This window comes from Falco peregrinus, chromosome 7 (genome assembly GCF_023634155.1).
Source record: "Falco peregrinus isolate bFalPer1 chromosome 7, bFalPer1.pri, whole genome shotgun sequence".
In the NCBI taxonomy this organism is placed as follows: domain Eukaryota; kingdom Metazoa; phylum Chordata; class Aves; order Falconiformes; family Falconidae; genus Falco; species Falco peregrinus.
In genome coordinates this window covers 14,339,857-14,367,730 of record NC_073727.1, presented here as the reverse complement: position 1 = coordinate 14,367,730, position 27,874 = coordinate 14,339,857, and the positions used below count along the sequence as shown (strand labels likewise).

Below are 27,874 nucleotides of genomic sequence, written 5' to 3'. Positions count from 1 at the left end.
AAAACATCATCATTAGACAAATATTCCAGCACTCACTTGACGTATCTATCCTTATATCTTTTTCAAGGCCCACGCTCAATAATACATCTTGGGGTGGGGGAGTCAAAGGTAGTCTAACCAGGCTGCTGTAGTAAAAGCAAGTAGTCATCCAATATACGCAAATAAAATTGTAATGTGAAAGAATCCCTCATGAAAATATTAACTGTTTTCATAGAAAGTCCTTCCATTAAAGTAGAATTATCTTTTTGACTTGTTAGTTCAGCTTCTTTTCTCCTCCCTTCCCCACCCTGCCTCCATTAAGCTTATAGTTCAGGAAATGCGTTTTTAATCACCTTCATTCCCTAATCTTGCATGCATGGCATTGACGCTCCTCACCAGAAGAATTAGGATACACTTCAACATATGTTCACAGAATCACAGGCTCATGGAGGTTGGAAGGGACCTCTGGAGGTCATCTTGTCCACTCGCCTGCTCAAGCAGGACCACCTAGAGCCAGCCCAGGACCACATCCACACAGCTTTTGAATACCCCCATGGAGGGAAATTGTACCACCTCCCTAGGCAACCTGTGCTCAGTCACTCTCACAGTAAAAAAACTGTTTTCTGTTGTTCAGAGCAAACTTCCTGTGCTTCAGTGTGCCCACAGCCTCCGTTCCTGGCACTGGGCACCACTGAGAAGAGCCTAGCTCTGCCATCTTTGTACCCTGCCTTCAGGTGTTAATACACACTGATAAGATCCCCCCTGAACCTTCTCTTCTTCAGGCTGAACTGTCCCAGCTCTCTCAGCCTTTCTTCGTAAGAGAGATGCTCCAGCCCCTTCCTCATCTTAGTGGTCCTTCACTAGACTCTCCCCAGCAGGTCCATGTCTTCCTTATACTGGCAAGTCCAGAACTGGGCACATGTTTGGTCACTGTAATTTTTCCTGCATAAATAATATTATCTCCTAATGGTTTGAATTACACTGGCAAGAAAAAGCACTTAATGGACTTTGGCTAACATTTCCTAAGTAACTCCACCATAACTAAAATGCTCAGAAAATGATAAATCATTCGTTACCTGAAATACAACTATCAAGTTTAATAGGCGTTCCTTCCAATTTGAACCAAAATAGTGGAAGAAAGAGCATACAGCCTCTAAACAGCTTGAGGAAACACATCATTCCCTCACATAAGCATATTCTAATAGTGAAGTTTTGTGTAAGCATCTCCGGAGGCATTACAACATTAAAAGAAACCATCTTAAGAGACAAAGATGCTTCACTTTGACAGTGGGCTTACCAGTTTCAGCCTGAAGGAAATTACAGAGTCACATTACAAAAAGGATGATTTTACAAAACAGTGAAATATACGTAACAAAAACACAACAAAAGGGTTACTATCTGGAAAGCCTAAGGGCTATGTGTAGCAATTAACATCTAAAACACACATCCATCCTTAGGAGTAGTTAGTTATTCCCCTTGGCTCTCCACCACAACTGCTTTATCAGGAAAGATAAAAGGAGCAGCACCTTCCATTCAGTCACACAGTCAGCCAAAAATAACAATCTCAATTTCACCATATCTTGCTCACTTAAGCAGTGCCATCAGTTTTTCCAAAAGACATGTGGCAAAACCCAGGGTTTAGGGGTAATTTCATTTTAAGCTTCTTTACAATATGACTTCCATGACCTGACCAAGTCAGTGCTGTACACTACAAAAACCAAAACCATCTGCCCCTACCATTAACATGTTATATGCCAAAACAAATTATCAGTCCCTCCAGAGACGGGAACACAGCTGAATGTGATCCCAGCTTTGCAACAGACCTGTTGGATAGCCCACTTCAACTCCTTTGCTCTTCCTTAAAAACTAAAAATCTAAGTATTTTCTAGTCATATTGTAAAGACAGTACAATTTCTTTTTCTGTACAAATGAGGCTGTCCAGGATGGGAGTAGAGATAAGCAAAGCCACCTCCCTTCAGTTGTAGCAAGCTCTTGGTGCATTGAAGCTGCCAAGCCATCCTGTGCAAATTCTTAAATGCCCGTATTATTGACCCAGCTATCTGGGGCACTCTCTTCTCCCAAGTACAAATTTCTTTCTAAAAACACAGGTCTGAAAGGTAGGGAAATATTTTTTGACCAGCCACCCTGTTACCGTAGCAAAATCAGATACACATAGCTAGCACTAATCTATATTCCTCCCTTCTTCTACCACTGCCTAAAAATCAGGCAGTTACTCCCAAGCAGCTTTCTTGAAGCCAGATGGTTCTGGCTTGTCTCCAGGATCCCAGGGCCCACAACTCTTCAGACTCACTGCCCAGGTTGAGACCTTAGGGTGCCATCCAAAGGAAGACTCAAGCCTGGCCCCATACAGTTTCTTTGTCAGTTAAGGACAGAGCCTTCAGCTGCAAGAATTTTTCATCTTCAGAAAATGAAGATCCAAATCTCAGACTCATCATCCCTCTTGACTGGCAACACAGAGCCCTTTCTGAGAGATGCAGTACAGCCAGATGATACTGGTGAAAGGGTGTATCTGATACAGGCCGCAGCAAGAACTGACAAAAGCAAATGGACTTATGCACAGTGCAGGCGTATATGCTGCTAGGTGTTTTCCCAGGGTTGCTGCAAGGAAGTACTCAAGCACAAACTGGAATTTACCCTATATCTGATACAAAGTAGTTAAATGCCTTCAAATTAAAACAAAAATATGTAAGGCATCTGCTTTTAAAAGCTATCTTTAGTGAGTATATTGCTTAGAAATTTGTGTTAGAAGTTTGAATGTGACAATTCAGCCTCTTGGATGCTTCAGGTAACTAACTTTAAAGCTGTCAGCATGAGTTATTTACATTAATACTGTTGCATGCCAGAGCCACTCAGGAGTTTAAATATATGAATATTATTTATGCAGCAAGTTCACACACCAAATCAAAACAACCATTTATAATGAAGGTTTCTCTGGCTTCCTTTACTAGCTAACTTGTAAGTTCCAAGCTACTCATACCTCCAGTTTCCTCCTAAAAGCATAGGTAGGAGTAAAAGTCAAAGATACATTGCAAAAACTTTACTTTCTGCAGAACGAGTAACACAACGCAACTACTGTAGATATAACCATTATTGCAGTATGTTGGTTAAATTACTGCTACATATACATTGGATCAATGTGTAATTTAAGAGATGATTGTTAGCAGCATTTATTAATTGTGATTGTGTGGGATTTTAAAAACTTTAGCTTAGTAAGTTGACAGTATTTTTTATTGAATTCACGTCTGCTCTTATCCTGCATCAACAGTTAACAATAGAAAGGAATTATAGGTATTATATAGGAACTATATAATACTATATAGTATAGTATTTATATATATAAATACTCTATATATAAAGGAACTATAGGTATTAAACATATATGTTCTACAGGAATAATAAAAATATTAATCAGCGCCCTAGGTTCTTGGATTTATTGAGAAATCTGAAGGTAATGCCATCTAGGTAAATACACTCACAGGAATAACTACTTACCTGCAAACAGAGCTGTTCAATCCATGTCATCAACAAAGAGTTTACAGACATGCACACAGAATAGAATACCCACCTCCACAACCCAGCTGCTATTCTTAAAACACATCCTTAAGTCCTGCAAGTCTTTAGGGATTGCTATCCCACATACTTACATAATCATCCATTCCATTTTCTAACTAAGCCATCAGCTAAACACCAGAATACAGCTCTCGAAAGGGAAAGCTCAGGAGCAAGTGGGGACAGAATCTCTGCAGGATGAAAAAAGGATTCTTAGTTCTAGATGGGCTTGTGTTTTCTTCCATTAAAAGTGGACTTTCAGACTTCTTCAACATCAGTGAAGTTCTAACCAGACTGTCACAAAATTCCACAAAATGACACAATATAAATGTAACATGCTTATCAGCAAAAGGCCTTAGACAATTAGAGAATGGGTTGGGTTGGAAGGGACCTTAAAGATCATCTAGTTCCAGCTCCCCTGCCATGGGAAGGGACACCTTCCACTAGACTAGGTTGCCCCCAGCCCTGTCCAACCTGGCCTTCAACACTTCCGTGGATGGGGCATCCACAGCTGCTCTGGGCAGCCTGGGCCAGCGTCTCACTACCCTCACAGTAAAGAATTTATTCCTAATATCTGATCTAAATCTACCCTCTTTTAGTTTAAAACCATATACAAAGAAAACAAAATGGTGCAGTTTTCCAAGATTACAACTTAGTGTAGGATTTTTTTAATTTAAATATGACCACTTTGTTTAGGGCTGTGGTATGAACTTTTATTTTCTTTTAATCTGTATTACTCAAGCATACACACATTTCACAGATTATGGAAGATGAAGATGCCTGAAAAATTAAACCTAAACAATTCCATTTGTGCAACCTCAACAGATACCGCTTTCAGTACGTTTAACAGGTTTAACCTGCATCCTTAGAAGTCTTGTTTTATTTCCTTTTCATCTAGTAAGCTCCCCACTACAGATCCTTTAAGCATGATGGCCAGGTTTGGTCCCAGCAAAACTAGTTTTCTCTGGAAAGCGCATCAGTTAGTTCCAGCCAAACCCCACTTTACCACTGCCAGCTTGTCCAGAGAAGACATTCAAGCAGCCTCAGATGTTCCTTTAACAATTAGCCTAGACTAATGTCATCAGACAAAGCCCCAAGCTATCAGTTTTATATCCCTGACATCTCCATCAGGAAGAATACTAGGCTAAGAAACAAGAACCGAACACTTCTGGCAAAAACAGATTTTTTATTTTAAGAGGATATTGTTTTCAACATTTTGTTTTAGACTAATTACAGAGTTAAAAATATTCTCATGCAGTTCCTCATCTTTGTTCTCACTACCCTTCATTTTAGGTTTTTCCACATACATGCTTTAAGTTATCTGAAATAACTAATTTTGAGACCTTATTGCTCCCTACAACTACCTGAAAGGAGGCTGTAGGCAGGTGGGGGGGGGTCTGTTTCTTCTCCGAATAAGCAACAGGACAAGAGGAAATGGCCTCAAGTTGCACTAGGGGAAGTTTAGATTGGATATTAGGACAAAACATATTCACCGAAAGGGTTGTCAAGCAAGGGCAGTCAAGCCTTGGAACAGGCTGCCCAGGGGGGTGGTTGAGTCACCATCCCTGGAGGTATTTAAAAGATGTGGTGCTTAGGGACATGGTTTAGTGGTGAACTTGGCAGTGCTGAATTAACAGTTAGACTTGATGATCGTAAAGGTCTTTTCCAAACCAAATGATTCTACGAGAAAATACAAGAATGGCAGCCTCCCACAGTGGTACGTTATCAGCAAGCGGCAGGAACTTTCACATGTTTAACTTCGCCAGCTCCATCATGACTGCAACTATGAAGACATGTACCCACATTTTAGTATTCTGCAAATCTAAACAGAAGAAGAAAATTTTTTGTTCACTGTAGTTGACAAAAAGGCTTTTGAGCTCTCGAAACAGACATCATGGCAGTGTTGTCATCACCTTAGAAAGAAGTCATATTTGTAATATGGTTTCTTTGTACATGACAGATTAATCTGTTTCATTGAAACAGCAATAAATACAAACGTAAGGTATATATTTATCTTACATTAAAAATATGGAAAGTGACACTGTACCTTACTGTCCTCATCTTCAAACACAGACTGGTGAACATTACAAGCAAAGAGAGAATTCGGGAGATCATTGAAGTCAATTATTTCATGAAAGTCTTCCTCTGCAAAACATCTCTTTAAATCGTTGTCTCCATTTATAGAGTAGAGTAAGAATTGTCGTCCATCTTCCGAGATGCAGCCATAGTGATCGAGGCCTCGCATTCCAAAGAAGTATGAGTCTCCCCTCATCCCTGGCAGCATGGAAAGACACATACAAAAGTTAATCCAGAAATTTTTAGTTTGGGGGCTTAGTTTGTAGAAAGTACACTTCACACTAATTTAAGGCAACAATTGACCTCTGAAACAGGGCACTACAACTAGTGTCACCGAAGTTCAAACAGGGACTTTGCTTTAAGTTTCATTCATTACCACAGAAAAGACAAAACCAATTCAGCACAAGCTGCATAACACAACCAGAAGCAAGGCATTACTTAAGTAGTATTTTCTTTCAGGGCAAAGAGTATGTTGTATTTGGGTTTAAGAGAGTCATGTTTGTCACTGGGAAGGCAGGCTGGTGCTTCTGAGCTTGCAGTCAGCTTTGACAGAAAGTGTAACACACTGGCTAAGAAGAAAATGAAAATAACTGAAAATTTTACCAGGCATCAACTCAAGGAAAAAAAAAAAAAAAAAAAAAAGACCCTGTTGGAAAGTAATATGAACACAGAATCACTGAAAAACAGCACAGCTACACCACATCACCATTACAAAGAAAAGCCATTTTTTCTACAGTTTAAGGACAGAACATACCCTGGTTTTCCATGCCCATTTGCAATTTCTTTGTTTGCATCTTAATCACATTAGGAAGTAAATAAAAGGTGATGGAAGAGTGGACTCGAGATAATTCTCACCACCTTTTAAGAAAATCCTGCTGATATTGGAGCCTTTACTGCAAATCCATCAGGGCAGACATTTCAAGACAGGTAGAAGCAACAAGCCCATACATCAAACAGTATCCCTACTGTTGATACAACAGTAAACTTCATACCAGCCGACGGGATTAAGTAAAGGTCCAATTAATTATCAGTGTGCTAATTAGTATAAATTCAGGTATTTATCAGTCCTTAGTATTGGTACATTAGACATCAACCTATAACCTCTATAGAGCTCCACTAAGTTAACTAGAAGCTACGCAGATGAGTAATTCCCTTATAGTTTTGTTTCTTTTGGTAACATATGCAATCATTGGCTGCTTTTTCTCCTCATAACATAAGGAGTTAGAAAGTTACATAAACACAGTGTGCTCATCTGTTTCAGATTTGCTCTTGCTCTATTGCATACTTGCTATTCTCTATAAATAGTTGTAAATATTAGCTCAAATACACTATTTAAGACTAGTATCCAAAATTAGACCCTATGGGTTTATTACACTTAATCACAGTAAAGCAAAACTAAATTATAGAGGTATCTTGCCATGCCTGTGCCTTCATATAACCTCATTTCTGCTGCTGGTGTGAAATGACATTTGGCCTATGACAGAACACATCATTCTATAACCTCATGTTATGGAAATGTCAGTAATTGTTGCCGAAGTCTCAGGGCTAACAACAGAAGTTCACAAGAAAACAAGCTAAAGTCATGCTCAAAAGTATCAGTTTTGAATACTGAGTCCATACTTACCACACTTTCAAATCGCGTGATAGAGACAGATTTATTAGCCAGTATTAGAACAACTAAGTTGGAAGGGACCTGCAGAGGTCACCTAGTCCAAATTACACAGGTATCATTCAGAACCTTGTCCAGAGGTAGATGTTCTGCAGCAGTATCACTCACAGTGCATATGATGATCTGTAGAGAGCTGGCAGGTCACAGATCTTAGCTGTCCTCTTTTCCCAGGTACTAAAATATGTTACACAGCTAAAACAAAATAGTTTCCTAGTCCTGTAATCTACGCATGCAATAATTTATGAGTTTGTATATAATTGTAGTAGGAACTCTGTATCACAGCAACATTGATTGCCTCTGGTATTTTGAACCAACTCACTTAAGCCTAGTATTACCATACATTTCAATGTAAACATACCCAGGTAAGTGCTATAAAGAAGTCCTCACAGCAGCCACTACTGCGGAAGAAACTAAAATTCAGAATGTATCACAACTCTAGCAGGCAATATTAATAGGTCATCTACTGCAAATTCAATCACCTCTAAACATGTTTGCCATCGCGTCTAGCCTGTGTCAAGATGAGATTAATTGTTTTTTAGTTTTATGAAAATAAAACTCAAGCCCGGTATGATACAAAATATAATTTAGATGGGAGAGTACACTTTTGCCAGTGAGTATGAAGTATTTCATTCACAAAAGGCAAACTATGTGCAGTCAGTGAAGATTATTTTATAGTCACACTGGGTAAAATCCTTTTTTCCCACCAAGCATTAAGCTGGAAGAGTCCACTCAGCAAACAGAGATGCTTCAAAACCAGCTTTACACAACGGACCCAAAGAGGATAAAGACAAACTGATGTTCAAAAGTTGTAGGAATTTTGATTATGAATTAACACTCAATAAGCATTCTAGTGAGAAGAGTGAAGATTAAATGGAACTAGGAGTAGGGAAATTTTATACCTACCAGAATGTCCTGGGATATAAACAAAACAGGCATCCACTGGCTGAATGGAACTCAGAGACAAAGTAGCACAAGAGAGACAATACAGTATATTGATTTGTTTTCCATACACATTTCTATATTAGCCAATTTCTCAAACTGTACTTTTAGTCCAATACATATGCTTCACTTTCACTGTAAAGTACGACAGTAATGTTAAAGATCATGGCAGCTAACAAGCTTCATGCATCCTGTTCCCCAATGCATAACAAAGCTATTACTGTGTACAGAGAAGTAGAGGATCTCAATACATTGACAGAAGTCAGAAAAGTCTACAGGTTTCTTCACTGAACTGTTTATTGTTTGTTCCTGATGGAACCATATTATAAGGTACTAGATAGGAAAGGAAGCTTTTAAATTAAGAATTAAGCAAAACCACTATGACAAGCAACAGAACAGGACTTTAGGTTACAACCATGCCAAGTTCAGTTTTTTAACCATCTTAGTTGGCAATAAGGAAATGAGCATGCACTATAGCAAGTGATTCCACAATCTCTAGGCTTCAAAGTGCCATCTGAAATTAGAAATTAATAAATACTTTACCATTATGCAGCAGTAGGGCCCTTTAACAAGAAAAGCTTGCTGCTTTTTTCAGTCAGTTCTTGAAGGAGATTTGCTCAGTGGGACTTGGGTATTGGTCAAGTCTTCTTAAGGAAGCCACTGTTTTGTATGCCTTTTGACCACCTCTTCTTAATCTTGTACATAAGGTGTGTAGCCATGCACATGCCTTGTCTACACTTAAGATATACCCAGAATTCTGATCAGTATTCCCTCCACTAGCAAGTAAACTTAAAATATCCTGATTATTAAATCCTCTGCACAATTTAAGATGGGACCTGCACAGTTAAAAACATCCATATGGAATAACTATTTTTTCATAAATTTTACGTGGCAAGTGCCACGTACTGCACCACAATTAAAATAGAAATCTCACCAATAAAGCACAGATATTCCCCAAGAGAAATAAACTGCCCATGAGTCTGAGCTCAACGAGAAATCAGAGGGCATAAATGTACTTGAATCAACAATGTTTGTTAGCACACTTCAAACCCTTGCGCTGTAAGTTCGGACTCTGACCAGACAAACTAGCACTTCTGCCAAAAGATGCAACATAGTCAGTCCATTGTCCACCTCAGGCTTCTCCTTCCAACACCTTTTATAGTGTAGAAAGCACCTCCTGATCCAATTCACGGCACAACCACACAAACTGATTCAATTAAAAGAAAAGACCAGGCCTAATGAAAAAAGTTTGGGTTTAACTCCATTAGGTAGATAACTGACCTGATTCACTTCATTACTGCGTGAATATTTGTAGCAAGAAAAAAAAAAATGAGGGCCAGCTTTGTGAATGGACAGACAACAGCAAAGGTTAGGATTGTACTTTTAGGCAACTAACCTACTTAAAGCATTCATGGAATTATAATCTGAGTTTTCACACCTCTGCATGAACTTCGTAAATTACTGTATCAGAAGTTATCTTCAGACAGTCATGAGCTGAAAATCTTACCTTTTCCTGCATTGTAACGTTACACACACACACACATAAATAAAAAACAAGTAATAAATACATATCCTCTGTTATGTCTGTCAAGCACCTAAGCCCCGGGTGTTTTCTCGGTGGTAGTGTTTTGTCGCTTCTTCTAAGTTTACTTAGCCACTTCCAGGCAGTAGTCTGTCAAAAAACATTCTCTTCCCAATTATTCTACTAATTTAAAACAAAAGAATTTACATTTCAAATCCCTTAAAACAATTAATTCTAAATCCCGTATAATCCATGAACTGGATTGACATAGAAAATAAACCCAATTAAAAGTTATCTTTTACGTAACTACAATACAATCACTGGATCACATTCCCATTTATATTAAAGCTCCTTTCCACAGCTTTTGACAAAATAAATCAACTCCCCACCCCTTATGGTCTCTTTTATATCACCAAAAAACCAAGACAGACATCCACATAACATTAAACTGTAATCATCTTTCTTTTAAAACGTAATGAGTACAAACCGAGTTGGGCATTTGCTTCTCCCTTTCCCCTTTAAGAACCCAGGTTATGTCTGGGTGGGCTTTAAATTATTTTTGAGTTTGGTGTAGGGTTCTGACACTAGACTTTGAAGTCACAAAATACATTACAAAGAATAGAGTACCCTAAGAGTGCAATGCTATTAACCCTTGGAAAACCATAGCAGCCACTGTGTGGACAGTTTAACCAAAAGCTCTGTAGAGATTCCAGGTGGGAGCTAAGTATTCATTCTGTTACCACACTGGTTTTAGACATGGTGCACCTCTAAAATTAGCAGAGACCATCAAGAAAATTATATTCATTGGCAAACAGTAATAGCTTACTGAAGTTTCTATTTGAAAAATTGTTAGCAAAAAGTATTGCTTTTTTACTGAAAAACTGAAAGAGCAAGGATGTGCATCTTGTTAAGAAGTTACACCTCTACAGAGCAGAGTACTTCAGCTGAAATTTTACTGAATGAAGACAACTTGAGCACATGAAGAGCTTGAATGGACCAATGCCTTATATCACCAAGCACAGAGATTTACCCACTGTTTTTATGGAAACTAATGAGGCATTTCCTCGGTGGCTATTTTCCTGTCCTAAGAGTTTTTTTAAAAATAAAAAATAGAATAATAAAAAACCCACAACTCCCTGAGCAACATCAAGTAACAGGCACGTATCCCTTGAAATCGCTAGGAAACTTTACTTTTTTTTATTAAACACTGCTTGCCATGACAAACAACATGACTAAAAATAGAATAAAACAAACAAAATGTTACAAATAGAAGCTTTAAATATAGTCACTGTAAACTAAAAGTATTATTGAGTCTTAACTGCAAACCTGGAAACCATACTCTACAGGAATTAAGAAGATTTTGGGGAAAAAAATACAAAGCAAGAAAATTTGCAGTTGTTTTTTCTAGAAGGGTCCAGAGAAAGTGCAGGGATTCCACCTCTGCTCCCATGGGTAAAAAAACAAAACATCACCAAACAGCATGTTTTACCATAACTCGAAGGACAAGGGGGTTGGGGGGGAAGAACCAAACCCACTGAGTAAGAATTTACTGAAAGAATCAGTTTTTACTTAAAATATTCACTGACTTAATGAAAGCAGTCACCAATTTCTATAGTTATGAATTTTATATTACAAGCTAGAAGGCTAAGGATGCAATCCTGCTGAAATCAACTGGAGCCACACTGAATACTTTGGCAGAAGGCACAACTGTAACAGGGAAGTTCAGATAGTAGTAACCTACTGAAACTTCATTCCATTTTGCAAAATGAACACTGGAGATTAGTATTGTTTCTATATGGTGTTAGTTCTTCGCTATGGAAAGCTCCCATGGACTTAAAGGGAAACATTTTACTTTATTAGAGCAGAACAGGACCTCATGTGACAGGATTAATGAGCCACTGCAGTTTCAAAAGCAATAGAGACTATAGTAACCCCTTCTCTCAACCTTCACCTCTGCATCTCCTACCTGGATAATGACTATTCCCCTTACAGTAATAAGAGTTACTGGTACTGTGAAATCCACTCACATTTTAACTGCAGTTTGGTTAGCCCCACACAAAAACATCATCAATCTCCACTATTCCTCTCAAAGAAGTGGCAGATACGATGATTTATTTTTTTTAATGCTAATTGGTGCAAATCCCAAATGTGCTAATCCTTTCCATTGACATTCTAGCCATATTAAATTTAGCTGAGACTTTGTAACTATTTTTGGAAGCTTTTAACGTCCAAAGGGACTATTCACTTTTATTCATCTGAAGCAGGGCTGGCCAGCTCAAGCTGTTAAAGACCTGCATGTTGCTCAGAAGGCTCAGCCGTGCCTCCCATGCCAGGGATATATCCTATGACCAGTAAAGGACTCAGCCAGCAATGCCTTGCTAAGCAATCTGTATCTCCAGTCCTGGAGAAAATAAGTCAGCAGACACTGGTGCCCAACCCTAAGACTCCAGCCCCATTCCACAATAGGAAGATGACATTTTGAGCAACCAATGCCAGGTGTGAAGATTTTGTATGCTGTTCTTAAAGTCAAGGAGCTGGATGATGATTAAGGTTACTATGGTAACCACAGTGGTTGATTAAAGTAGTCAAAGAACAAAAAACCATCCCCAAACCTAAAGAAACCAGAACAAGCTTTCTGATTACCTTCACTTGGCCTCCATGCTACTCTATTTAAAGCGAGCCAGTTTTATAAGGGGCACGAAGTATTACAACGTCACTGGCCTTCAGCCAGATCCTGTCACCTCACACAGGGGTCAGTGGAACACTCGTTTAATAGCCTTCTAGCCTGTAACATAAAATTCATAACTATACCCCAATTCTTACGAAGACCTACTTTCCTTTTCCCTATTCAGAGGAGAAAAAAAAAAAAGAAAGAAACCCTGTATTTCAGGGCTACATGCAACAGGAGCTGTTCAAGTGTTTAACTCCAAGAAGATACTCAAGACGCCATTATGACTTGGAATAAGATTTCAAACTTCCCTTGAAAAGGATATTCTGCTGCTACACAGAAGTAATTTATAACTTAAAAAACATTAAGGACACCAAAGCAATGACAAACATTTTCAATACAAACAGTAACAAACCAAGCCACTGAATCTGAATACAGACTACAGTATTTGGAAGAAGACAGCCAAACTAGATCACATAGATGACAACTCCTCCTCAGCAATTAAAGAAGAATGGGACACTACCTGCTGTTCAAGAAAGGTACCAGTTAACAAAGGTGATCTACAGGAAAACTTCCTCTATCCTTGTTTACTGTGATGCATTTGTAGTTTTTCAGATTGTTTTATACTCTCACAGTATTCAGACTTCCACCTGTTCAGGAATGATGTGCAACTGTATAATTTAGTTTTACTGCAAGAATAAATGCAGCAGGATTTCTTTACAGTGACTACCTATTTTCATTGAAAGAGTTTTCCTTTTCTACAGGGCAACCATTTTAACTAGGTAAACAAGCAAACCAATTTTTAAGTTCAGAACTTCAAAGCCTAACGCAGAAGCTCATGCAAAGCTTAACCCCTGACGAAACCACATTTACTCTCACTTCTCTCATCATAAACTACATAAACTCTCATTTCTGTTATTTCTTTCAGCTGTATAAACCTACTATACATTTTCCTTTTAGGAAACCAGATTATACTCCAATCTGAAGTAGTAAAGAGACCAAAATATTTTAAAGAGACACAAGAGAATCTAGGAGAGGCCGGGAAAAAAAACAAACCAACAATTTTGCAGAGCTACCTGTTATACCAGCATCACGTAACAGCGGCGTGGGATGCTGCAGCTAACTTTAGAGCGGCCCAAGCAGAGCCTCCCTCAGGGATACGGGCTTCGCTCCGACTCCTGCATGCCAGCCTCGAGTTGTAACGAGGAGCCGGGACAGGGCTGCACGGCTGCAAGCGCCCACCTACTCCGAGCCGACCCCCGGCGGGGCTGTAACTCCCCCCACCTCCCCCCGTCCCGGGGTCGCTCCCTCCTCTCCCCAGGCCCCCCTCCCCCGCAGCAGACGAGCCCCCAGCCCCGCAGGACGAGCCGCCGCGGCGCCCTCCCTCCGCGCGCGCCTGCCCCCCGGCCCACCGGCCATTTCCAGCCACCCGCGCGGCGGGCACCGACCCCCACCGGAGGACGGCCGAACGCTGAGAAGCCCCGGGCTCGCCTCGCAGCCCCCCGCGTCCAAAAAGGCACCGGTGAACGGAGCCCCCGAGGTAAGAGCTGGCCCGGGGAGAGGGCAGGACCGCGGGCGCCGTGGGAAGAGCCGGCGGGGCGGTTACATAACACCGCCACGCCGGGCGCACGGCGCCAGGTCGGCAGGGCAGGGCTGCAACCGGGCGACCCCGCCGGGGACGAAGCCCGTCACGGCAGCGGCCCCGCCCTTACCTCCTGCGGCTGGCTCGTCTTCGCCTCCCCGCCCTCCTCACCTATCGCCGCCGAGCCCCGAGGACCGCGCCGCCAGCTCCTCAGCGAGCACCGCACACCTCTCGCCTGCCCGCGCCGCTGAGGCAAAGGTGGAGGACGAGGCGGGAGGGATGAGGGGACGCCGCAACCCTATCAGCAAACCCCTCCACCCAAACAAGCAGGCGGGATCCACCAATAAAAATGCGTGGATCAAACTGGCCCCGCCTACTCCAGTGCTGGCCCCGCCTCTCGCCTCCCACCGCCCCGCGCCGGGTGTGGGTTACCAGCGCGGGCGGCGGGCGCCGGTGGCCTGCCCGGCTCGTGTGGGGACGGCTGGGCGGGCGAGGGCCTCATGTCGCCCCCGGCACCCGGGGAGCGGTAGGAACCAGGCAGCGGTTTGTGTCCTCGCTACTAGTGCGTGGCAAAGCTTCCGTCCCTCAGGGTGTCGGCCCCCTGCCCCGAGATGGGGAGGGATGGGGTGAGTGAGGTGGGGTGCGGTGCGGTGAGGTGAGGTGGGATGGGGTAGGGAGATATGGGCTGGGTGAAGTCGGGTGGGATGGGATGAGATGGAGAGAGGTGGGGTGGACACCCACACAGTGCCAGCACACCTCGCCAGAGTTTTAGTGGCAAACCACCAACACACACACACACACCATCCCCCGGTGATTCCGTAAGGGGCCGAACTGCCCCTGGGGGATGGAGCTCCCGAGAGCCGTTCCCACCTCTGACCACCGACAAGCAAGAGCTCCCTCTGGAACGGATCCAGTTCTCCATCTGCAGACTAACAGGTGAATAAGGTGTATCGCCCTGTTACAGACAAGGCCAGAATGTGCATTTGTAGGACTCTTGAGGGATGTCATGGTTACCGTGGCAAAAGGCTGATCGTGGTCGTGATTTTCAAAAGAAAAGAAAGCATTCAGATACCTCCAAGGCATGCTGTATTAAAGGAAGGGCTGTTTTCTCTCTTCCAGCTCTATGTCCAAGACTGCTAAGCGTCAGAGGCTAATGCTGCTTTTGCGAAGTCTCTTCGCTTTGGAATGTAATATGGAGGGATTTAATCAATAAGGTGATACAGAAAGGTAAATAGGTTTTTGTAAAGATGGCTTTGAAAATCTATAGAATATAATGAAGAGCTAAAAGACTCCCATATAATTATCAAATACCCTATTAAAAAATCCATGGAAGGAATAATTCTCCATTAGTTAAAAATATATTAACAAACCGTATGCTATTTTTAGCCGCACTTTCCAATAGTAGCAGAAAAAAATGTTATAATTAGATCAATACTGTATCCCACCTCATCTCTGCAAATACCAAAGTCCAATGCATTGTAGATTGTTGTTGTACTTGCAACAGAAGATTTCTTCCTGGTCCCATTAACTAAGGACTGACCTATGCCTTGATGCATATCTGGTTTAGACACCTTCCAGTCTTTCTTCTTTGGTTCTGCTTTTACTTTTTAATACATTGTAGGTAACAGATAGTAGTAACTATTATTTCTTGTTGTTTTATCTTTGTGCCTGAAATACAAATCCCTGACCATGATCTTACTGCTTTAGGCACTGTGCAGAAGTGAAAGCGAGCTATGGAACCAAAGATGTGTCAATATAAGCTAATCAGGCTTTATATCAAACTATATGCTTGTTGTTTTGGTCTTTGTTTTAAATATTAAACCTAGTAGGATATCTTCCTTGGTCTCCATTTACCTGCATTCCCTTTGCATGATGTTGTATTTTAATATTCTGAGTAGGAAGAGCACCCACCGTGCTTTTTCTGTCCTACACGTTATACAATTTTCTTGTGTCTTTTCATCCCCATACCTCCTAACTGTGTCTCATTCATGGTAGCTAGTCTCAAATTTTATTCTTTTTCATATTGGGAAGAATGTTTTCATTGTGATGAAGTTGCCCTAACATATGCATTCCTTGCAGTAAAATGGGAGTCTCTACAGTTATGAAAGCAAGCTAACCCTTGTTCAGGAAAGATCAGGAATGTGTAAGTCAGTACTTTGACTTGTACATGCATCCAGACATTATTGCTAAGATGAAGGGGGAAAAATAACCAAATCCCACCCTTTGCAGTAAAAATGTCTTTCAAATGAGAGAATAATGAGAATGGCACACTTGCAGGGTTTTTAATATTCCCTGTTGTAAGCATTGAAGATTTATATTAGTAAAGGTCACAAAATAATATATATATTTAGGCATGGAAAAGCGGTGCTGCAAAAATAAGAGAGTGAGAGCAACTGAGAGTATGTTCTTCTTGGAGTGGCAGCATTCACCCACCTAGCCTCCGGTGCTATTCGGGCAGCGCAGCCTGAGTAGGCACCCTGTGCTTCCTAAATGCTGTGGGCATCTTCCCACAACCCAAGTAGTTGTAGAGTGCCAAAATCTGGAGGAAGCTGAAATTCTGGAAAGAATACCAAAGGAGATGATAAAACAGCTGCCACTTGCAAGATTTGCAAGCAGTGCTGTAGGCCTGCTCCCACAGAACTGAGGGGGAGTTTTGTTACTGATATCTCAGAGCACAGGCTTAGCCCATCTGATCCAAATCCTGAGCTGCTCATTATCTTCAGTCTGCACCTGCTTCTTATCTACAGATTTAATCTGCAAGCAAAAGCGGCCTCTCAAATGTGCTGAAGCAACCACGGTGAATTTCAATGCAACTAAAGTACCCTAACTAAAATACTCTGGCCTCCTATGTTAGGCTGATTTCTGATCATCAGAATGCAAACACTGACTCAGTCCTGCACCCTTTGCAGGAGCTTTTGTGACAAAGTTTTCTCTTTTCAGAAGAAATGAGTAATGTCTCAAAATCTGTAGATTCTCAAGAAGTGGACACCGCTTCTTTTACATTCCTGTTCACTGGGATAATCCCAAATTCTTTGGCCAGATATGGATTATGATTTCTTGCAAATGGCTGAGCCTGGAGATTAGAGGATAAAGCAAGTAAAATTAATGTTGACTACCTCGGTGTTACCATACTCTTGATTATTTCTGTTACTTTTTTAGAATATAAAACCACAGTTGGATCCATCTAGCACTGTATCTTGTTGCCAGCAGCCAAGACTGGATGCTTAGTAAAACAGCATAAAAATAGACAGGTATTCTCCCTCTATTTACCTTGTAATTTTCCACCAACTAATGAGGTAGGGATTTCTGGAACTCATTATCCAAGCTACTATGCTTAACAGCTACCATGTTCCTGTTCTCTAGGAGTTTGTCTTAACTCATTTTGAACCCATTTGTGGTGTTGCTTTCCACAGTGTGCCATGCCATGATAAGTCTTCACTGTGTAAAAACAATTCCGAGTCTTCCTCACTTGTTTTATTAAGAGTTCCTTTGTTATAGAGGCAGTAGATGAAATTTCTTTTTTGATCTTCTCACCATTATTTTCCAGACTTTAATTGGATTTCCCTTCAAGCTGATGTGGTTTTCTCTATTTCCAGTGTGAAACTTTATCTCCATCTTCTCTATCCTTTCTAATTTTGCTAGAAAGCGCTGCTTTCTTTATAACTTTATTTCTCATAAAATTACTATTGAATTTTGCTGGATCTGGAATAGGCAAGAGCTGTATGGCAGAGGGACTCAGAGGAGCTCTGAGCATATGGGCAATAAAGTCCTATGACTTTGGGGGCCCCCTCATCAGCTAAGGGGGGAACTACTAATTCTTAACATTGTTCCCCTTTGTAATCGCTTCCTAGCCCCACACTACCATTTTCAGAGAGCTTTCTGCTTCAACCTCCAGATCTCCTGCAGCAAAAGTGATACTAGAACCCGTGTCTATGTATGTATAGTAAGGGTTATTTTTTCCCATGTACATTACTTTGCACTTATCAGTCCTGAATTTCATCTGTTATTTTATCACCCAGTCACTCAGTACAGTGAGACAACATTGCCTCGACACCTCTTCACTTCCATCCTGTATGTGTGTAGCAACTGCAAAGCAGCTTAGATGCCATGTATTGCAGATGTTTAAATAAAAATGTGCAAAGCAAAGGCTGTCTTTTTTTGTCTTTTTTTCTTTCTTTTTTTTTTTTTAATCTACAGAGCATTTTGCGCAGTTCTGGGTACAAGAATAATAATTGCACAAATGAAAAATTGCTGCAGAAAAGGAGCTTATCCTTTGCTTGCTGTAGAATTTCAGTGCCTGTAATGCCCTTGGACATGATACTCCATGAGCAGGCTGATCATGGAGCAGGGCTATTTCCTTCTTTGGGGGCTTGGAGATGCAGAGAGGCACATGTTTCAGCTGTACACAGGGATGCTGGTTCTTTCCAAATCTGGTATATGGGGGTCAGGCAAGTGGGGAGAACCTGTCGCACCTCTCTGGGAATGCCTCAGCTGCCAGTCTTGCAGTGGGACAGCCCCTGTGTTTGGCTCTTTTGCTTTCTGGTATATCTCTTTTGTTTCTGAGCATCTTCAGGGTGACAGAGACAGTAGTCTTGTGTTTTTTAAGGCAATGAGAACAGGAACAAAGTGTCTTCACATTTTCCATCCACTTCTGAGAGTGAAAGCTGTCTGAAAAAAAAAAGGTTTTGATTTGACATTCCATATCTAACATAAAGTCCCACAAAATAGAGCTTTATTACCTTACAGCTAACCCTCATTTTTGAAGACAACAAAAATGCTATGTCCCAATTTCTGGTTAGGGAATATTTTTAACCAAGAGGTGTTTTCTTAGCCTAGATGCGTGGTAGATCAAGGGGGAAAGCGGGTTTTGCTGATTTTTAAAACAGTCTCCTTTTCAAGAAAGAAAAAAAAAAGTATTTTGTTCTGTAACAAATAACATCCTTAAAATACAAGTACAGTTCTCTCAAATCTGAAATATTATGGCCAGATTTAAATTCTCCTATTTGAATGAGGATCCTGAAAGACAAGGAAGTTTTCATTTTGTTGAAATACGTGAGGTATTTAAGATTATTGTTTGCACCTATGGGCAGCCTATTTCTTCTCGGCTATCATCCTGATGCAAAATGAAGGCAGTGCTGTGTGAATCCCTGATTGTGAATGTTTCTGCTACCAAAGCTACAAGCATCTCATGTTGTGAAATAGAGGGATGACAAACTGCAGGTGTAAGATGTCAAGGAAACTGATTTCCTTGTTTCTTTACAAGATTGTCTTTTCCTCTTGATGTCCTTTTCCCAGTGATCTTCTTGCCACAGAGTTTTAGACTGTTTGTTTCATGACTGGTTCGCTAAGGTCAAGGCCTGTGCAAGCTACCGTGCAAATTCCAACACAGTCTTGGAGTTATAGTCACAATTAAACAGCATGACTGATAATGGCAGCTGAAATTCCTCAAGAATGAACTGTGGTTTGCTGCCGTGTGTTAACAAGTAGAAGCACTTGGTTTCTAGGATTTATCCAATCAAATTACAGGAAGCTAAAACATCTGGCTTGTCAAAATGATCCTAAGGTTATAGAGGGAATGACAAAGAAGCCAGACAAATAAAATCCAGGAAATGAGCACAGTTTAACCAGAATATAAGTTCAGTCTCTACTGCCTTACCTTTCTGATGAACTGAATTCTTTCTTTTTTTAGACTGAAATTCTCTGGGAAGGAAACTTCAGTATTTGAGGAAGTGCTAAGCATCGTGATGGTATTTAGTAAGTAATTCTTACCACCTCTCCTGCTATTTCTTAGATTTGTGATGAGAATTATTAGAAGTGACTTGCCCATTGTGACCCAAATGGAAATAAAAAAAAAATGCAATGAGCCATAGCTATGTAACCTCAAGCCAAACGCTTCAAACTCATGTACCTAAATATAGACACCTAAATAAATGGCCTGATTTTCAGAAGCACTGTGCAACTCAGAGTTGTAGGTGCTCTGAAAAATCAAGGTGCTTATTTCGGTATCTAAATACAGAGTGAGATGGATATATTATTTAATCTGCTTCAGAATGTAAACAACTAAGAAAACAAAGATATTACAAATACTATTTTTATATGTTCTAAGAAGAAGGCCACAGAGGGTAATTAACTGCAAGACACAATTTACTCCTATATAGCAAATAGCCTTTTCTCTTTAAGTCATAAGGATTTATAAGGAGCTACCTGTGTTGATTTCTTGGAGGTTGTTATTTGTTTAAACACGTTAGCCAATTAGAATATATCCTGAAAATAGTTGCTACAACTAAATGAGTCTCTTTTTGAGTTTCAAAAAAATCCTGGCAAATCTTCAGGTAGGTAATGAAGTGCAAGACTGAACTCCATAGCACTGAAGTAGCTACACCAGTAACTCCCAGTGCAATCCCCTATTGTTTCTGAGTCTTTCACCAGTCCTGGTTGGTATAAACAAAATTGAAGCAACATAAATACTTTGTAACACATTTGCATTTTGATCAACTAAGTGAAAAAAAACCACCTGTTTTGATACCAAAACTGATTTTTGAAAGTGACTTTTTGTGACTGTGGACTTTGTATAATTACTGTTTATTAGTTGTTGAGAAATAGAATTTAGGAGCCCTAGTTCTGAAGCAGTGCTAGATGGGTTTGATAGAGAAGTCCATTGAACTAGATTTCTTTGCCTTTTATTTATCTTTATCCATTATAGAGATTGACACAGAAAGGCTTTAAAAAATGTCAATTAAGGAGTTTTGTTTATATTGAGAGATCATAAAAAAATCATTTGTTTCATTCTCTTAAAGTGTGATCCATAGTTTTAAGGCTTTTTGTGTTTTTCTTTTCCTTCTGAAACCTTCATTCATTATTCTGACACTTTCAGGTGACTTTTGAAGGCATAATTGGAATATCATTGGAAGCAGAGGATTGTGAATGATGAGTTATTAATCAGCATGTGATGCCACATACACATTCAGTTCATAGAAAATAAGCAGCTCAAGCAGGTAAATAGCAACTGAGATCGTATTTTTGTGCCTGAATTGTGCCTAGAAGTAAAAACGTACACACACGGCCTTTTTCAACACTAATACTAAGACATGTTTTGTTTAGACGCATTATGTTAGTGTATGCTTATGTGTATTAGTATTATTTGTATATATTATGGCACCGCTTTTCTAGAAATATTATCAATGATTGACACTTGGCCCCTAGATGGTGCCAGTGCCTACAAACTGCCAGCACTTGTGTGAGGTGAGCACTGGAGATGGCAAAATGGAAATGGTCTTCATGACACAGATATTCTTGGGCAATCATAGCTTCCATGACACAGAATCATTGTGGCAGAGCAACCTCTGAAGAGTGTCTTCCAACACCTGCCAGAGGGAAGTCTCTACCCTTTCCTCCTGCTCCCCCAGCAGTGTGACAGAGCTCCAAAAGACATAGCCAGTCCATCCAGGCATTATGTCCTACCATTATGTCCTATTGGCACTGATCTGCCAGTCTTACCCTTGCAGTGCTGCACTCCACCTTTAAGATGTTCAAATGTTTGGCAGCCTGGATATCTGAAAACCCTGAAGGAAAGGGTAAGCTGGGTTTACAGCTGAGCTGGGAAGGAGGAAAAAAGACACTAGTGATGTTCCCAAGGAGGATGGAACAATAAAAGGAAGTTAAAACGAGAAGGAGAGAAGAAACAGGGCCTCTGCTCTAGATTCTGTCCTTGGGCTGCTCCAATGCAACCTCTGGAAGAAGCTCGCTGTGCTGTGAATTCATTGTGTAACTCTGCAGAAAGAGCCTGTGCTAGAGATGTCCCCTACAGACAACAAGTGCATCAAGACATCCAGTGGCACTGCATGCTCCCAGGTTGTGAGATGCTCAGAATCCAGAAGGTAGGACTCCAGCTCCCATCCTTTGCCCAGCTTCCACCTTCAACCCCTGCACAAAGATGCCAACACTGGTGCGTCTCTGTGTGGAGGGATAAAGGTATCTTGCACAGCTCAGTGCTGTCAGGTGTGGTAGCTCAGGGCAGATGCCTTAGTGATTGCAGCTTTTGCTATATTCTGTCGCTTGGATTTGTCCTGGCTTGTGGGTACGTAGAGAACTCATTACCCAGTTTGTTCCTACAGACCCATATGCCCACACATGCAAACTGTGCCTGCCCACAAAGCCTCTGAACCAGAGTGCAAGGCCAGAGTCTGTAAGAAAAATTTAGCAGGGCTGAATATGTTGATTAAAACCCAAAGGACAGAGCATAACCATCTCCTGCTGATCCAGGCCTTTCTATTATTTTAAGGAACAATCAGATCATTGTGATGAGACTGGCTTCTAACAAAGTGATGCTTGATTTCAGTTCATGTTGCCAGGTTTTCAGATAGTAAAACATTTTTTGCTTTATTTTTTTCAGAAAAAGGAACTTCAAGCCTCAGATTTAATGCCTGAAAATGCCTTTGTAATCATCCTTTTTTTATCTGTGTATTATTCTAGTTCTATAAACAAGCTTTAAAACAGTAAATGATAATACCAAGATTTGGACAGGAGAGTCAAAGGCAGTATCTTGAGCTGTAATTAATTACGTAAAGACTAGAACTTCTGAAGTATCTTACACTGCTTATCTATTCATTTTAACATGGGAATCACACTCTGGCAGCCATGTCATGATACTGGAAAGCATTTGATTTTCTTTTGGTATCATGTAGACAGAAGGACACACTTAGTGGTTTTTTGAGCAATGACAGTTTTCAGAATAAAGGCCAGATAAAAGGCCAATGCCTTGAAATTGCTTCTGGATCTGTGTCAGCAGTAACAAAGACCAACACTAAACCCACTGAAACGTTTGTGCTAAATTCAAAAGTCAAGTCTAGTAACGATTGAGACCTTTGACATGAGAGTGACAGAACCCTATCTTCAGCTTGAAGCATACTTTACTGGTGCAAGACCCCACAGCTAGAGGAGTCTGGAAATAGAGTACTGAAGGACTACATCCATAGAGCCTCACTTGGCTCTTACTTGAGTCAGATGTTCACAGAAATCACTGGTAATTGTTTCTGAGCAATGACCCAGGGAAAAGTGAATGCCCAGTCTTGCCATTCCCTAATTATATGTTGTAAAGAATCCTTGGCTTTAGGCTTCTCTGGCCAGCTGTGATTACCTAATCTGATGTCTGCTTTGTGTAGGGTATTATACCCTCAGGAAAGATGTTTTCTGCCTTTGTAGACTACCTAAAAGTTGCTTTCTGGAAGTGGAGTGCCTGTATAGAGAATTTAGGTCTTCAGACTTCTCTGATTTATGTTTTGCAAATTCCTGAAAAGAAATCAGGTAGCCCTTCCCTCCTTTCTCCACCCCAGGAATACACACACACCCCACAGCAAAAGCTTCTGTTTCACAAAAATGCCATTTGGTTTTCAGGATTATTAATATAGAAATGTAATTTCAGTCCTTGGTAAAACAGTTCCATTTTCTGACCTGCATTTTTACCTCATTTCAGGTGGGAATCTGCTCATTTTCACTTCAGTCAGCTGCAGAAAGGTACAGCACGCTCCAAAGGCCCATCTGTTATTGAACTTTGGTATCCTGAGCCTGTGCTCAAGTCACTTCTGAGCATTCCCTTTCTTAAGCTAACCAGATTGACTCCAAGGCTTCGCAGGCTTAGCAACATTTTCATCAACTTTCTGATTCAGCTCTGATCTCTCTCAAATTTATCAGCAGCCTTTTCGATTCACAGCTAGGGCGGTTACAGTGCTATCAGTAGGAGATGTAGTATCTCCTCTCCAGCACAGTTGTTCCCGTTTTCATATCCAAAATCCACGTTATCCCCTTCAGGTACAGCATCTCACTGGAGCTTGGGCCCAGTTGTTTGCTCATTTGCCATGACTCCTTCCTCACTTGTCCTTTTCAAAGCTGCAAAGATTTAACAGTAATAGTTGCACCGTACTTGTAGGTTAAACTCTTTCAATGCTTGTTGCTCCAATACTCTGCTGGTACTTGGGAAAGATGATGCATCAAATTTCTAACGCAGTGGAAGCAGTCCATAAGTGAAGGAGCCTGATACAGCTTAGGAAAGGTAGAGTGTAGATGTAGCTCCTATCTCACTGGTAGCTGCTAGACAACCTTATAGGTAATGCTTCACCATAGTCCTTGGCTTTATGAAAGGATGTTGTCTTTTTACTTAACAAGAAACTTGTCCATAGCCTTTAAATTCCAAGCTTTACATTAAAACCAAAATATTTCTGAAGAGTCTGAGATACAGCTGTTTCTTCAGCATCTTAAAAAGTGTGAACTAAGAGGCTTAAAATTTTCTGAATTTTTTGACTGTAACTCTACAAGTAATGTGATTTACCAGTTACGCAGATATGACAGTTCCAATTCAGGAAAGCGCACAGCTCATCCGAAGTCTTACAGACATCCATTACTATCAATACACAGGCTTGACTGCTCTGACAGGTATGAGTAATACTTACAACTTTTAATCCATACAGTCTTTGCAGCAGTGGGTAATTATCATTATTACCCCAACGTATAGAAAAGGAAACTGAGTCACCGAGGGATGAAGTGATTTTCCCAAAGAGCACAGTGAGTCAATAGGAGAGCTGGCAATAGAGTGCAGAATTCCCTGCGTTACCCATTGGAGTCCTCGGATAATATCATTTTATGAATGCTTTATCTTTGTGAAGACTTTAGGGCTATAATTATCTTCCCAGGACTCTCATGGAAACAAGATATTTATAACTCCATTAAGCCCTTCCTAGTAATTTTATGATCAAAGTGAAGAAAATAAATAATGCTGTGCCAATCAGTTGCATGTCCAATGTCATTCAGAATGGCTACATGATGAAAGCTTCTCCTTGGTTGTTTCAATTAAACGCTTGCTATCTTTTGAATGCCTTTCTCGTGTCTAATTCCCCTTCCACTGCATACCGCTGGAGAGGAAATATTTTTTGCCATGTGATGAGCCACACATTTAGAATGTACCAAATAACTGGGAAAGATGCTCGCTGCCAATAAAGCCTACTGGTTTATGCTATAAATGTGACCGTGAAAAGAAAATATTTTTCCTAAAAGCCCTTAACGTTTGCCAGTTTCACCTAAAATGAGCAAAGCTCCCTCAGTATTTCCACTAACCCTTGTATATCTTTAAAATTACAACACAGATGCCAAGACTGACTGTAACAACAGGTTAGAGACCAAGGCATTTGGACCCTGGTTCAGCAAAGCACTTCAGCGTGTGCTTAAACTGGAATCCATTCTTATTCTGCAAATCCATTTTAAGTGTTTGCTTAAAGCAAAACACATGCTGAAGTCGAGTTTTGGTTGGCACAGTGCTTAGGCACAGCACAGATCGAGGGCCTTAAGAGTTAATTTCCTTTCAAAAGGAAGTCATTATTTTTAGCTTACCTCTCTGGCTACAGCTGTATCTTTTGAGTCCCCAGATACCTATTTTCAGGAGGTATATGTGCTAAGCTTAAACTTCTGGTTTCTGTGACAATCAGTGGCACAGAAAAGATATCGAATACCATTACTAGTGTAAAGAAAGAGACCACTTGAGATACTTGACTGCTAAGTACAGATGAGAGGGGCCTTCAGTGTTGCTTATTAAAGGGAAGACATAAAAGAAGTTATGATTATTCTGGGAGGTGGCTGCTGATATGACAGCTAATCTTTTCACCATGCTGACTGCAGAAGATTCACTTGCAGTAGGTCAACAATTTTAATTCAAAATGTTTAGATGAGTTTTCTGTCAAATATTTTATTTCCACAGGAAATTTATGATTTCAGGGAAAATGTTTATACTTTCCTCGAAAGTATCTAAAAAAGGTTTGGTTTCTGTGGGTTTTTTACCTGAAACTCCTCTTTAGTATAAAATAAAATATTAAAGGAAATTTGATTTAAAATAGTTTTATTGCTCATTTCACATAACTCTAGATTTCCTCTCATTAAGAAGACTCCTACCATTTGTTTCACTGGCTTAGACATGGGAGTTACTCATCCCAATATAAATGAATACCAACATATAGTCCGGGCTAGCCCAAACCATGGGTTTTGCTCAGATAGATCTGGCCTATGGCATGTCTGGAGGAAGAACAACTGCATTTCTAAGATGTTTTTTGAGGGATGACCACTGCATTCCCTTTAACACGGACGTCATACAGAAGGTAGAAATACAAAGATAGGTCAAAATACATTATTTTTTTTCCTCTATGGGCTTAAAAATCTCCTACTTCATACACCCTTGTGGTAGCGGTGTGAGTAAAACCTCATTCTGACTCCTGCTACTGATATGCAGGAAAGGTTTCTAACAGTAGGGAGAGTCAGATAAGAAGACAAACCCCCTGTGGAAACTCAGCACTGCTGTATTTAAAAGCAAACTGGACAAACACTTGAAGAATAATTTAGATATTGTTAATCCACTCCTGAGGAGGGTATCATAATGACCTCCTAATATCTGTTTAACCCTGTCCCAGTGGGAAAAACTTTTACTCCCCCAGAAGCTTCTGAATTATTTCCAGGTAGAAGACCCCATTTAGCTTTATCACTTGGCCACCACATTGCTTTACTAACCCACCTCTGTTTTTTTCTACCTAGGGAAGTATGGCAAGTGCATGGAGCTGTTATCCACTACAGGGCTGTCGCACAGTGTTGGGATCCCAGAGTCAAGCCCCCTTTTCTTCACCTGCTTGTTTGGTATCTCTCTTGCTATTAAGAACAGGTACTTCTTCCCTGCCAAAAGCCTACACTTTAATAAAAATATGTCCTGCCTTTCAGGACAAATATTTTCATGACTGCTTCTAGACTACTGGGGCATTGCTAAATCTAGTAGCCTGACAGAGACAAGGCTGCCACAGATCCATGTCCCTGGGTCCGGCCTGCAGTGAAGCTGCACATGGATTCCCAGCAGGCACATGCACAAACACGCATGTACAATACAACGTGTGCATGCCCTGAAGGCCCCGCTCGCCAACACAGAAACGCTCAGCACTCACACAAGCAGCACCAATGGCTTTGTCCTGCTCCCCTCTCTGGCAGATCAGGGCGAAGGTCTGAGAGTGCAAAATATATATAGAAATACACATATACATTGCGGATGCTGGTCCTGAATCATTGCTCTCCCCGGTGGCCTCCTGCCCAGAGAAACACACTTGCACACACACATACAAATGGGTCTCAGTCAATCCCCAGATCCCACGGGTTCTGTGGCAGCTAGCCTGAATCCCCGTATCCCTCCAGCAGCCAGCTCCTCCACATACCTCAGCTTGGGAGACACACACTTCACCTACTTGCCAGCTAGACTGGTTGGATTTCTGGTAGTGATCACATGCTGACATAACGCACCCCTACAGTATACGCACCCACATTCCCTCTCAGCTGCTGGCACCACGGACCCATGGTCCCTCCGACCCATGGTCCCACTCCCGTTGCTGCACTCACACCCCCATACCCGTGTGTGCACACACAGAGTCCCTCACCCAGGGAAAGGGTTACAAACAGAGCACAAGGAGAAGACAGGACAAGCTGCATTGATCAGGCACATGGCATAGCCAGACAAGCATGTCACTCAGCAGCCTGTGTACGTGCAACTAACCTTTTATCCCCTTAGCTCTCTCTTTTTCCATGTTTGTTCCTCCCCAACACACGTTGATTCCTCCCATTCCTCACCTTTAGTTCTTCCCCTAAGCATTCTGTAAGGCTTGCATGACCACAAGCTGCCCCTCTCCTGCATCCCACAAGGTGTCCCATACCCCCGGACAGTGTTCCCCTCCTCAGCACAAAAGGTGGGAGCTACTTTTATTGCTGCTGCTGGGTGTCAGCCCTGGACATGGCCAGCCCTGGGAGGTGTTGGGCAGGGCATTGCTCAGGGTCCTCACTTGCTTTTGTTTCTGTGCTCCT

The 27,874-nt window shown here is 41.1% G+C and overlaps 1 protein-coding gene across 2 annotated transcripts in view; it reads right to left on the bottom strand.

The window, feature by feature from the left end:
* RCAN2 (regulator of calcineurin 2) overlaps positions 1-14,302 on the bottom strand; it is a 92,511-nt gene extending 78,209 nt beyond the window's left edge. The window contains exons 1-2 of one of the 2 annotated variants that reach the window (XM_005239180.4): positions 14,177-14,302; positions 5,597-5,823 (exon numbers count right to left, since the gene is read on the bottom strand). In XM_005239180.4, the coding sequence (XP_005239237.3) occupies positions 5,597-5,821 (225 nt within the window). In that variant the 5' untranslated portion in view covers positions 5,822-5,823; positions 14,177-14,302. Of the gene's footprint in view, positions 1-5,596; positions 5,824-14,135 lie in introns of both variants that reach the window. The other variant, XM_055810617.1, reaches the window with a different exon arrangement.
* Between the last annotated feature and the right edge of the window lie 13,572 nt (positions 14,303-27,874).